At 47.7% G+C, this 12,447-nt stretch overlaps 1 protein-coding gene and 1 pseudogene across 1 annotated transcript in view; one reads left to right on the top strand and one right to left on the bottom strand.

The window, feature by feature from the left end:
- Positions 1-10,028, top strand: part of Dhx8 (DEAH-box helicase 8) — a 36,566-nt gene extending 26,538 nt beyond the window's left edge. Inside the window, exons 18-23 of the mRNA NM_001413227.1 lie at positions 1,664-1,819; positions 5,276-5,413; positions 6,713-6,841; positions 6,994-7,190; positions 7,636-7,815; positions 9,305-10,028. Of these exons, the coding sequence (NP_001400156.1) occupies positions 1,664-1,819; positions 5,276-5,413; positions 6,713-6,841; positions 6,994-7,190; positions 7,636-7,815; positions 9,305-9,524 (1,020 nt within the window). The 3' untranslated portion in view covers positions 9,525-10,028. The remainder of the gene's footprint in view (positions 1-1,663; positions 1,820-5,275; positions 5,414-6,712; positions 6,842-6,993; positions 7,191-7,635; positions 7,816-9,304) is intronic.
- Positions 2,110-3,448, bottom strand: Polr2l-ps3 (RNA polymerase II, I and III subunit L, pseudogene 3; annotated as a pseudogene).
- Positions 10,029-12,447: the final 2,419 nt, after the last annotated feature.

Raw genomic sequence — 12,447 nt, forward strand, 5'->3', positions numbered from 1 at the left:
ATATAATTTTAATGTTCATTTTGTTAACCTAACTGGTTTGTTTCTAAGAACATATCAGAGAGCGGTTGGGGATTTAGCTTAGTAATAGAGCGCTTGCCTAGTAAGCGCAAGGTCCTGGGTTCGGTTCTCAGCTCCGGGGCGGTGGCGGGGGGGACCATATCAGAGAAAAATGATCGAGTACATGCTCAAGGAACAAAAATGGCTGTTCATGGGAGTATGGGTCCTGGATCAGCCAGAAGGGAAAGCAGTTTGATCCAGTATGGTATAACCATGCCATAGAGTATTGTGTGGAATTAACTGCTGATGTGTATTTATATTTAATGTTGTAAACGTGTAGCTGGCATATTAAAGGAAGGGAGCTACAAAATATGATAAATAAAACAATCCAATTTTTGTTTAAAAAATACATGATGTGCATTTCTGCGTGAGCATATGGCTGTGGCCCGCATTGGAAGCCTGTAGGCAGGATGTTAGTTAGTTAGGGCTTTTTCGTGGGTGCTGCTGTGTTATTGATTGCTGTGTTCGTGGATGATGTGGGTGATGGGCTTTTTTTTTCCTTAGACACCTTTAAGTATTGTGTTTGTCTTTTATAGCAGGCATGCATTGACTTTTATAGTTTGCAAACCCCACAAAACTCCGTTCATTCTGATACTTGAGTGATAATGACTAACGTTCACAAGGTACTTACCGAATACCAGGCACTGCCCTAGCTGGTTCATGTGCACTGGCTCAGAGCCTCTCACACCAGTCCTCATTTCCAGCCAGAAGGTTAGGCACAGAGGGAGTAAAGGACTTGCCTGTCTATCACACACTTGGCAGAGGTAGGATTTGGTCTAGAGAGCCTGGTCCAGCACGTGTGCTCTGTACAGCTCCTTAGGACATGCGTCTCTTTTGTGATGAGCAGATCATTGGCTACTTGTGCCTCTGCTGACTTGGAGCGGCAACTGTGGGTGCAATGCAGTCCCAACAGCGTGAATGCCGCCTGGGTGGGTGTGGCCCATTGTCCTTCATGCTTCATTTTTTGTTGTTCTTTTTGAGAGAGGGTTTCTCTGTGTAGTCCTGGCTGCCCTGGAATTCTCTCTGTAGACCAGGCTGGCCTTGAACTTAGAGATCTGCAGGCCTCTGCCTCCCGAGTGCTGGAACTAAACTGTGTGCCACTGTTGCCTGGCTGTCACTTGTACTTTTCACCTGGAAAGTTGTCAGTTGCCATTGAACACTGCAAACCTGATTGTAGAGTGGCTGCAAAGTCACTGGTGTACTAATTTACTTAGTTTACTTGTAATTTCGGTCATAACTGTGGGGCTGCGGTTTTATTGTCTATGCTGCTCTCCGTGTCTCTTCCATCTACCTGCCTTGTATGCGCCTCCCGAGACAAACTTCCTGGAAGTACTGAGAGTTGGTAAGTCTCTGTGGTGTCGGAAGTTGGCCTAAAGGAAGTGGCGGCTCTGAGAGGCTTGCCCTGAGCTCTGGTGGATCTTTCTTTCTGAGCCTCTCTCTTTCTAACCCTTATGCTTAAAGTCTAGATTAAAATATCTTTGTTAAACCCTAGCTCTGCCTCATAAAAAGCAAACAAAACATTTGCCAGTCCCCTCCCCAACAGATTTCCTGGAGAGATCTGCCAAGTGGTGTTTTACAGCTGGTACTTTATATGTTCATCCTCTAGGCTCAAGCAAAGCAGAGAGCTGGCAGAGCTGGGAGAACCGGCCCAGGCAAGTGTTACAGGCTGTACACAGAGCGTGCCTACCGGGATGAAATGCTGACCACCAATGTGCCAGAAATCCAGAGAACCAACCTGGCCAGCACAGTGCTGTCCCTCAAGGTAAGAACCACTGTCACCTGAGAATAGCCTGGGGAGCCATCTACTCCACAGTCCTCTTACTTGGAGCACCTCATGGAATTGTCCATTTGAGTGAGATGCGGTGTGTGTGGTAACAGCTCCCTCTGCAGCCTCCCGTGAATACACATTTGTTCCTTACTGTGACAACCAGCAGGATTTTTGGATGTACTAGGTTTCAGGGATGAGGATTTGTTTGTTTATTTGTTTTGTTTGGTGGTTCTGCAAAGGTCTTTACTAAACAGTTCCTTCCAGGGTGGCAGGACATAGCCACAGCCAGGCCATACAGTCACATCCCCAACACCTCAGTTTGAATACAGCATGACAGACTGCCCTTGGCCAGCAGAGGAGGGCAGGCTCCAGCAGTCACTTCTCTAGGGGTGCATAGTTCAGCAGTTTCTCAGTCAGGTCCACAGGTGCTAGTAGCATGCGGCAGCGGCAGCAGAAGAGCTTTAGGCCCAGAGCGTCCAGGGCATCCCCCTCAGTGTGCTCTGCCACGGCAAACGCAGAAGGCTTCCCATTTGTTACCGATGATCTTCCTGCGGGTGAGGCAGTGCACTGGGATGATTATGGCGGCTTCTCATTGAGGCATTTTCAAAGAAGAAATTAGATAAATAAAATCAGTGCCAAACTGCAGACCAATACATTTAACCCCAGACATGTTAGCTTTCAGCTCCAAGTCTATTCTTCCCTTGCAAGGGAACAAACAGACAGACAAGGTGTTCAACTTGTGTATAAACTAGGTTGGCCTTGAACTCAGAGATCCACTTACCACTACCTCTAAGTGCTGGGATTAAAGTCACCACAGTAGATGAATTCTGGGTTTTAAATCTTTTGTTTTAACACTTAAATTTTTTAATTATGTGTATGTGTGGACACACGCATGTGTCTATATGGATATGTGACTGTGAGTGCAGATGCCCTCAGAGTCTGGACAGAGATAAAATTGCAGGTGGTTGTGAACCTGATTGGGTGTTGGGACTAGAAGTCTGTCCGGGTCCCAGCTGTCCTGCATGGTCTGCTTTTCAGTCAGAATCCTGCTCTTCCTCCTCAACTCCCCAGCGAGGATCTTCATTTGTGTCTTGGCAGGAGGAGCCACATGAGTCATTTCTCAACTCATGGCAATTCCCCTGATGCCAACGCTGCCCTGGAGCCCTGGCGCTTCACCAGTGCAGAGCGCTCTCGGCATTTATTATTCATTTCATGTGAGAGAGGCTAAAACAGCGTTTCAGAGAAGAGCCCACTGTGGTCCCTGGAGGGCTAGCAGGGAAGCCTCTGCGGCCCTGTGACTTTGGGCAAGTTTCTCTGCTGTGCCCTCTGTCCTGTGATCTTGTCGGAGAAAGGGAACTGTTGTTGCTGGAGTGATGGGTGGAGCGATGCGGGAGAAGGCACTTGGTAGTGATTACTCCAATAACTCTTCTGTTACTACTCACAACAAGCAGTGATTGGATCCCTGCTGTGCTTACGGCTTTATGAGGAGTAGGAAGCACACGCCCTTCATACTCACTTGAATAGAGCATCATTCAGACATTTCTTCACCAAATTAGTCGAGGAGTGTATTATGTTAGACCCTGTTTTGTGCCATACACATGTCATACTGTGTTTGTGAACCATTTTGCACTGTCTTTTTGTCCCTGCCACCTACTGTGGTATGAAGCACTCCTCAGCTATGTGGGAGACAGGGCGGAGGTGCTGTACAGTCTTTAATATTGTAAAATATGCATAATGTAAAACCCATCGCTTGCTCTCAGCTTTTTTCTTTCTTTTTTGGTCTTCCTCCTCCTCTTCCTTCTTCTTTCTCTTCCTTCCTTCTTGTTTGTTGTTTTTTTGGGAATGGACTTCAGTGCGTAGTCCTGGGTGGCCTGAAACTCCCTTGTAGACCAGGCTAGCCTCTGAATCTCACAAAGATCTGGCTACCTCTCCCTTGAGCACCAGTATCATAGATGTGGACTGCCGCACGTGACTGGTGTTGGGCTTTGAATCTTCAACCCCAAGCACACTAAGCTCTCGCTCCCCCACTGAGCTGCACCACAACCATTGTGGCTTATTTCGTCATTTTTGTTTTTATTTTGATGCAGAGTCTTACCATGTAGCTCAGGCTGGCCACAAACTTGTGATCCTTCTGCTTCTACTTCCAGAGTGCCAGAATTATAAATGTGTACATTGTACTTGGCCAGTGTCAGCTTTTAAGTGTTAACTCCACATTAGGCCCAGTCACAGCTTTGTACTTGAACCAACTTTACCAACCCTTTCCCCGTTTTCGAGGAGGCAGGGTTTGAGACCAGGTCTTACTGTATAGTCCTGGCTGGCCTGGAATACTCTAGGACTGTCTTTGAGCTCACAGAGGTCCACCTACCTCTACCTCCCTCTTGAGTGTTGGGATTAAAGGCATTCGCCATGGGCTGTAAAGATGTCTCAGCAGTTAAGAGCACCGATTGCTCTTCCTGAGTTCCTGAGTTCAGTTCCCGACAATCACATGGTGGCTCACAGCCATCTGTAATGAGATCTGATGCCCTCTTATGGTGTGTCTGAAGACAGTGACAGTGTACTTAATATATAATAAATAAATAAGTCTTAAAAAAAAGAAAAAGGCATTCACCACTACATGCAGCCCCAGTACATTTTAATAACTGAGCTAAAATTTGTCCTTTTGTTATTTTGTGTGTGTGTGTTTGTTTATTTTGAAGGAATGTTGTTGTTTTGTTTAACGATTTATAACTATGTAGAACATGTGTCCTCACAGTGGGTTTTTGCATAGGAGTGCGGGTGACTTAGGCCAGGGCACTGGATGGGCTGCAGTGAGAGTTACAGATGGTTGTTAGCTGCCAGATGATGGTTTTGGGATGCGAACTCTGGAAGAACAGCGAGTGCCCTTCCTTACCTCTGAGCTGTCTCTTCACCGTGGAAGGAACTTATTTTTTAAAAAAAATTTATTTATTATGTCACAGTGTGCTGTCTGCATGTATACCTACAGGCCACAAGAGGGCAATAGATGTCATTACAGATGGTTGTGAACCACCATGTGTTTGCTGGAAATTGAACTCAGGACCTCTGGAAGAAGAGCCAGTGCTCTAACCTCTGAGCCGGTTCTCCAACACAGAGGGAATGTTTTCTAAGTCTCCTAAAGAGGGTAGGGATTTAGCTCAGTGGGCAAAATGCGTGCTTACCATTGTGAAGCCTTGGGTACCATTTCTAGTACTGTATAAACCAGGCAAGCGGTGCACACCTGTAATTCCAGCACTCGGGAGTGGGCACAGGAAGAAAGTTTCCTGAGAAAATACATGGTCGTTAGTAGTATAAGCTTTGTGTGCTGAAAATCTGGAAGTTACTGCCACTCTGACCAAGCTTCCTGATTGCGTTGAAGAAACAGCAGAGAATGTGACAGGGGCAACCTGCCCGTCTTAACTGTGAGGCTTATCCTCCTGCTGCTTTATCTTCTAGGCCATGGGCATTAATGACCTGCTGTCCTTTGACTTCATGGATGCGCCACCGATGGAAACTCTGATCACAGCCATGGAGCAACTGTATACGCTGGGGGCCCTGGACGATGAGGGCCTGCTCACTCGCCTTGGCCGCAGGGTAAGGGGCCGAGAGAACTTGTGGTGCTTTGGGAAGGACTCCCTGGACAGTCTTCCACCTTGTGTTGAGGCCTGGGAGAAGCTTCGAGTAGGAATGCTCTTTAGAAAGGTGGTGGAGGGGGGATGGAGAGTGTGAGCCCAGGCTGGCCTTGAACTGTTTATGTAGCCAAGGATGAACTCCTGATCTTCCTGCCTCTGCCTCCCAAGTGCTGAGATTGCAGGCAGGCACTACCACACCTGGCCCTGTGTTGCTTTTATTTTCTTTCAAGGAATGGGTAGAGTTTATTTGTATTCAAGGCTAGCTAGCTTGCTTGCTTGCTTGCTTGCTTGTTTGTTTATTTATTTATTTATTTATTTATTTATTTATTTATTTATGTTTTGGGTTTTTTTTTTTCAAGACAGGGTTTTTCTGTGTAGCATTGGCAGTCCTGGAAATCATTTTGTAGACCAGGCTGGCCTTGAACTCAGAGCTCTGCCTACCTCTGCCTTCCAGTGCTGGGATTAAGGCTTGTGCCACCACTCCTGGCTATTTATTTATTTTTGTAAAATGTCTTTTTTTATTTATTTAATTTTAATTTAATTTATTATTTTTTAATGGCCATTGGTGTTTTGACTGCAAATGAAGTTGGATCCCCTGCAACAGGAGTTACAGACAGTTGTGAGCTGTCACATGGGTGCTGGGAATTGAAGCCAGGTCTTCCACCTCTCCAGCCCCAGTTGTTGTTGTTGTTGTTGTTGTTGTTGTTGTTGTGTGTGAATGGTGGGTGTGGCCATGTGTACCACGCATGTGGAGTTGGTTATCTCCTTCCTCTTTTTCGTGGGTTCTGGGGATTGAACTCAGGTCACCAGGCTTATGTGGCAAGCACCCTTTCCTGCTAAGTAAGCTATCTTACCAGGTTAGGGTTTATAACTTGAATTTTATATTATCACTTTCTTTTTAGTAGCAAAGACTATTTGCAGTTAATTTTACTCTGGATATGTTACTGAATCTAACCTTGACTATATTTATGATGCTACTATTTTAAAACAGGTTATTCTGTGTGTAGCCGAGGTTAGCCTGGAACCAGCTCCCTATATAGTCTCAAAAACAAACAAAAGGTATTTGCAACATTCCCATTTACATCAACAGTAGATATGTTCTTAGGCACCAAGAGGTTATTTAGCAGAGAAAATTTGTGGTAGAGACAGGTGCCCCAGATTATCATGGGGACATTCCTGATCTGTTTTCTATTTATTCACTAGTCAAGTCCATGTGCACTGTCTATGGGGAAGCAGCTGTGATTTCTTCTTCTTCCTGTAGATGGCAGAGTTCCCTCTGGAGCCAATGCTCTGCAAAATGCTCATCATGTCTGTGCATCTGGGCTGCAGCGAAGAGATGCTAACTATTGTGTCCATGCTGTCTGTGCAGAACGTCTTCTACCGACCCAAGGTAAGGTGCTCAACCCCATGTTCTGAGCACATGTGTAGTCACATCGGCCTGTGCTGTGAAGTTTGTTGGGGACAAGGCCTGCAGGGCTCCACATGCTAGCTGCTCACGTGTTAACTGTTAGGTGAGAAATGACTCTCTGCCCCATTGCTCAGGACAAGCAGGCCCTTGCAGATCAGAAGAAGGCCAAATTCCACCAGACAGAAGGGGACCATCTCACCCTGCTGGCCGTGTACAATTCCTGGAAGAACAACAAATTCTCCAACCCATGGTGCTATGAGAACTTCATCCAGGCTCGTTCCTTACGCCGGGCCCAGGACATTCGAAAGCAGATGTTAGGCATAATGGACAGGTCAGTCAGGAATGTGGTGATGTTAGTGTTTGCGGTGCCTTGTCTCCCTGGGTCTTATGTCACCTCCCAATGTAGCAGTTATAGGCACCTGTATACAGAACATTTGTCCTCCAGTGTCCATCTCACCTGTTGTAGGCTGTCTCCCCAGGCAGGGGTGTGGCTAAGAAGCACTTCAGAAACTTCCTAAGAGGAAGATACCTGAATTAGTTAAGAATGCTTTGCTTACAGGCCTCTGGATCATTAGTCTGGAGTTGAATTCTTGCCTGAGCCAAGTGTCTGGCTTCTAGTTCCTTCATTCTGCCTGTCATATCCAGTGCTACCTCTGTAGTGAGCTGGGAGGAAGGCCCTGGTGACCACTGTGAGGACCCTAAGGTGGGATGCTGAGCAGCTAGCACCCTGCGCACAGAGCAGGCTCATGTCTCCTTTGCTCTTACTGCCCTGATAGGCACAAGCTGGATGTGGTCTCCTGTGGTAAATCCACAGTGCGAGTGCAGAAGGCCATCTGCAGTGGCTTCTTCCGGAATGCTGCCAAGAAGGACCCCCAGGAGGGCTACCGGACATTGATTGACCAGCAGGTGGTCTATATCCATCCTTCCAGTGCTCTTTTCAACAGACAGCCCGAATGGTAGGTGGCAGGCTCTACACAGAGAGAGCCTCTGAATCTCCAGCATCCTCCATGTCTCCTTTTGACTTTGTATTTCTAGAGTAGCAAAACCCCAAATTAGATACACTAACAAGCTCCCCTTTTTCTTTAATATGTATTTGTGTGTATACAGGTGTACCTTTGTGCATGTCTGTGGAGGGCAGAGGACAGCCTCAGGAGGCATTCTCCTTTTAAGATAATCTTACTGCCTGGAGCGCACCAATTAGACTAGATTGGTTGGTGTCCTCGTGTCTCTGCCTCCTCGGCATTGAGGTCACAAATGCGCATCTCCATGCCCAGCACTCTGTTGGTGCTGAGGATTGAGCTTACTCTCGAAAGGCAAGCATGTTACCTCCTGAGTTGTCTTTCCAGCCCATAAATAGCCCTTCTAAGAGAAGTAAAATTATAGGGGTAAAAGCAGGGAAAGGGCTTAGAAATCATCTAATGAGATGGTCTTAAAAAGGCTTTGTGGGTTTTTGTTTTGTTTGTTTGTTTTAAGATAGGATCTTACTGTGTATCTCTGGTTGGTCTGGAATTTACTATGCAGACCAGGGTGGCCTGGAACTCACAGAGATCTGCCTGCCTCTGCCTCTACACTCAGTGTTGGTTTAAAAAGTTTATGGCTCATGCTTGTAATCCTAGCTCTCAGGAGGCTAACGCAGGAGGATTGCCTTGAGTTTGAGACCAGTCTGGATTATTCACATGGACACCCGGTCTCAAGTGAACAAAAACAGACCTGAGATGACTCAGCAAGTACAAGGTGCTGGTCAATGAGATGGCCTGAGCTTGATCCCCAGAACCCACAGAAAGGTGGAAGAAGAGAAAACACACACATGCACATGAGCATGCGCGTGCGCACGCGAGTGCGCGCACACACGCACACACGCACGCACGCACGCGCGCGCGCACACACACACACACACACACACACACACACACAGTGTGCCACTATACCTGGCTCTATTGCACTGCCTTGCCCACTTGGTCCTCACTATCCCTTGGTGATATCTCTGTGGTCCCTCTCAAGAGCCTTAGAATTCTATGGAAACTATCTGAGAAACCACTGGTTTATTTCACAGAGCAGGAAACTGAAATCTAGAGATGGGACAGGGCTGTTTTCACTGTCACTCAATTAGTTCATGCCAGAGACAGGACTAGAGCTGTTTCTCTGGGAGCCGTCTTGTATTGGAAGGGTGTGGGCTTGCAGTATTGGAGTGTGGCTTTGACAGTTTCCTAATGGATCAGGCAGGAGAAGTGATAGAATAAAATGCCAGCTCAGGGGCTGGGGATTTAGCTCAGTGGTAGAGCGCTTACCTAGGAAGCGCAAGGCCCTGGGTTCAGTCCCCAGCTCCAAAAAAAAGAACCAAAAAAAAAAAAAAAAAAAATGCAGCTCAGCCGTGGTCCCCTGTGGACTGAACTGGCTGTGGAGTGGGGTCTACTCTAAGGCTTGAGTCCTGTCTGTCTCCCACAGGGTGGTATACCATGAACTGGTGCTGACCACAAAGGAGTACATGCGTGAGGTCACCACCATCGACCCCCGGTGGCTTGTGGAGTTTGCTCCGGCTTTCTTCAAAGTCTCTGACCCAACCAAGCTAAGCAAGCAGAAGAAGCAGCAGCGCCTGGAGCCTCTGTACAATCGGTATGAGGAACCGAACGCCTGGAGAATCTCCCGTGCTTTCCGGCGGCGCTGAAAGACAGCTGACCACTCGCCTCTCCTGCATTGTGGCTTCCTCTGGCTGATAATAAGCTAGTCCTGTGGTGACTTAATCTTAAACTGAGCATTTTCCAAGCCTGACTCTCTCCATAGTGTAAGACAGAAACATCTAAGCAGGACTTCGGCCAGAGCCTTTAATCCCAGCACTTGGGACACAGAGGCAGGAAGATCTCTTGAGTTTGAGGCCAACCTGGTCTACAGAGCAAGCTCCAGGATAGCCAGGGCTACCAAGAGAAACCCTGTCTTGAAAAAAAAATCACACACACACAAAAGAACAATTAGATAAGTTGTGTATCCTGGGATGGGCGAGGGGCACGCGTGACTGTGATGCCTGGCGGGCCCAGCCAGGGCCCCATACCCCAGCTCATGCTGAAGGAGTGAACCATGACTCTCATGTACCATGTTGGCCCCACTCCCTACCACTCCCTGGCCTCTGTACTTGGGTTTCTACCTCCTAGAAATATTTATTTTTTTAAGGAAACAGTGGTTTACTATGACTTTGTCTCGTTGGGCAGGGGCAGCTGCAAGGTTAGGCTCTCGGCCTGAGTTCAGTGTGGTGCACGTGGCAGAGCCTCCTGATCCCATAGCCTAGGCCTCTCTCATGTCTCCAGACATGATGCATGGGCCAAACCTCCAGTCTGTCTTTCAACACTGCTGGGCTAGCTCAGCCTTGACAGCTCCGGATTAACCAAATCTGCGCCAGAGTGCTTCAGTCTGGCACCTAGTGGCACCTTGATCCTTTGTCTCCTTCCTGCCACTGTCGTTGAGCAGTGTGTCCTAATTCCTTTAAAACAGCAAAGAACACCACTATGACAGTGTTACCTCACTGTCAGCAGAAAGCAAGCACTGCTCTCAGCTGCTTCGAGGTGACTTGTGGTCTGGGGAGGGACCCATACCTTCACTCCTGCTAGTGGTTTTCCTAGTGCCCCCTTCTGAGAACTATGGAGGTTCTGTGCTGATGAGAGACCCATCATCCTGCCAAGCCAGACTGGAGATGCTGGGTGCCCTGGGGATCTTGGGCTCATCCTGGGCCATGGGATCTCTCCTTCAGCCTCACGTTAGTAACTTGTAACTGTAAGTTAAGTGCTGAATAGTAGGCCAAATGCCTAAAGAGAGGATGTGTCCTTCCTGTTACCCTGTGGACTTACACAAGATCGAAGCAGGATCCCAGTATCCAGCTCCTGGTCTCTGTAGTAGAGCACTTGACAGTTGACAAGTGTGTGTCATCCTTGCATGGGGCCTTGCTAACTCTGTACTCCACTTTCAGTGCATTTCTGCCCCCTGCTCTCCCTTCTCCCTCTTCAGTGGAGAAGGGATGCGTGTCCTCTATACTGAGCTCCGGTCCTGGAAAGCTCAGGATTGCTGGACCAACTATGGATGCACCTATAGATATTCCTTCCGTTTGTTACCTGAGAGCTAGAGTCACTTCTCTGCCATGACCCCCGGATCTGACCTGTGACCGCCCATCAGAATAGCCACACCAATTACAAGCCCAGGCTACTCTGAGGGGAAGAAGTGTCCTGTTGAGATCTGGAGGGACAACTGGCCTGAGAATGGGGCCCTTGGCCCTGGTTTCCCTTCGTACCCCATCCCCACCCTGTGTGTATGTTTCAAACTGGTTCTCTATAGCCCAAGGCTACCTTTGGATTCATGGTGGTCCTCCTGCCTCTCAGGTGTACAAATGTATACCACCAGGCTGCTTTTGTGTCTTTAGAAAAAAATGCTTATTTAATTTTATATGTATTCTGCCTGCATACATGTCTATGTACTACTTACGTGCCATGCCTGGTACCTGCAGAGGCCGGAAGAGGATGTCAGACCCTCTGGAATTGGAGTTAGAGATGTTTGAGAGCTGTCACGTGGGTGTTGGGAATGAAAACCAAGTCCCCTGGAAGAACAGCCAGTGCTTTTAATAGCTGACCCATCTCTCTAGGCTCTTTCTTTCTCTCATTTATTCCTGAGCCAGTATTCCCTGAGATTGAGAGGCTAAGAGATGATGTGGGTCACACAACTGTAATCTTCTTGACCACTATGTGCATGCGTGTGGAGATGAAGACAGCCCACGGGGAGTTTGTTCTCTCTCTACCATGTGGATGTTGGGGACAGAACTCAAGCATGTAGGCTTGTCCGGAAGGAAGCATCGTACCCACTTAGTCATCCTTATAGGCCTAAAACACCCCCCCCCACCGGTTTTCTATCTCTTGCTCTGAATTGTGAGTCAGTACATTGATTTTTGGTGTTTCTAGGAAAAAGTGATGCTTTTTATTTGTGGGTAACAGTTGGGGTTCTGTTGAACCTGCTTGTTTTAACCTGAGCCCAGTCCTGGAAAGCTGGCTCTAGATCCAGATTCTTTCCCTTCCTCAGATTCTGTCCCTTCCTGTTCCCAAGCTGCTGCCTCTGTCACAGCTCCTCAGTCATCCTGTTTCTCCCACCTGGGATTGGTCTCAGGAGAATGTTTGACGCTGCCACCACTACCCCCAACATACACACCCCACAAGCCTATTCAGGACCTGCTGTCACCCCCTCACCTACAGTTGCTTGCTTGAATACCTTTCTCCTTTTCTAGTCTCCAAACACTTGTTTCTGACCTCAGTAAAAGCAGCAGCCTGGAGTTTGTGTAGGAAGAGGGACAAGCAGTTGGGATAAATGTGGGCTCCTAGTCCATGGGAGCAACTATGATCACGGAAGCCACAGACCAAGTCTCTACCTGAGGATGTTTCTAGGGACAGGCTAACTGTGGTAAGGGATGGTCAAGGGGCCCCATCTGGGATAAAAAGTATACTCCATTATTTCTGGATCCTTACACGATCCTAGCTTGGATAAGAGCAGATTTCCCAGTGTTCATTCTCTAGAGGAAAATCAATGACAAGAGATTTCCAGAAATGCAAGTGAGGGCCTGA

The sequence above is a fragment of the Rattus norvegicus genome, chromosome 10 (assembly GCF_036323735.1).
Source record: "Rattus norvegicus strain BN/NHsdMcwi chromosome 10, GRCr8, whole genome shotgun sequence".
Taxonomy (NCBI): Eukaryota; Metazoa; Chordata; class Mammalia; order Rodentia; family Muridae; genus Rattus; species Rattus norvegicus.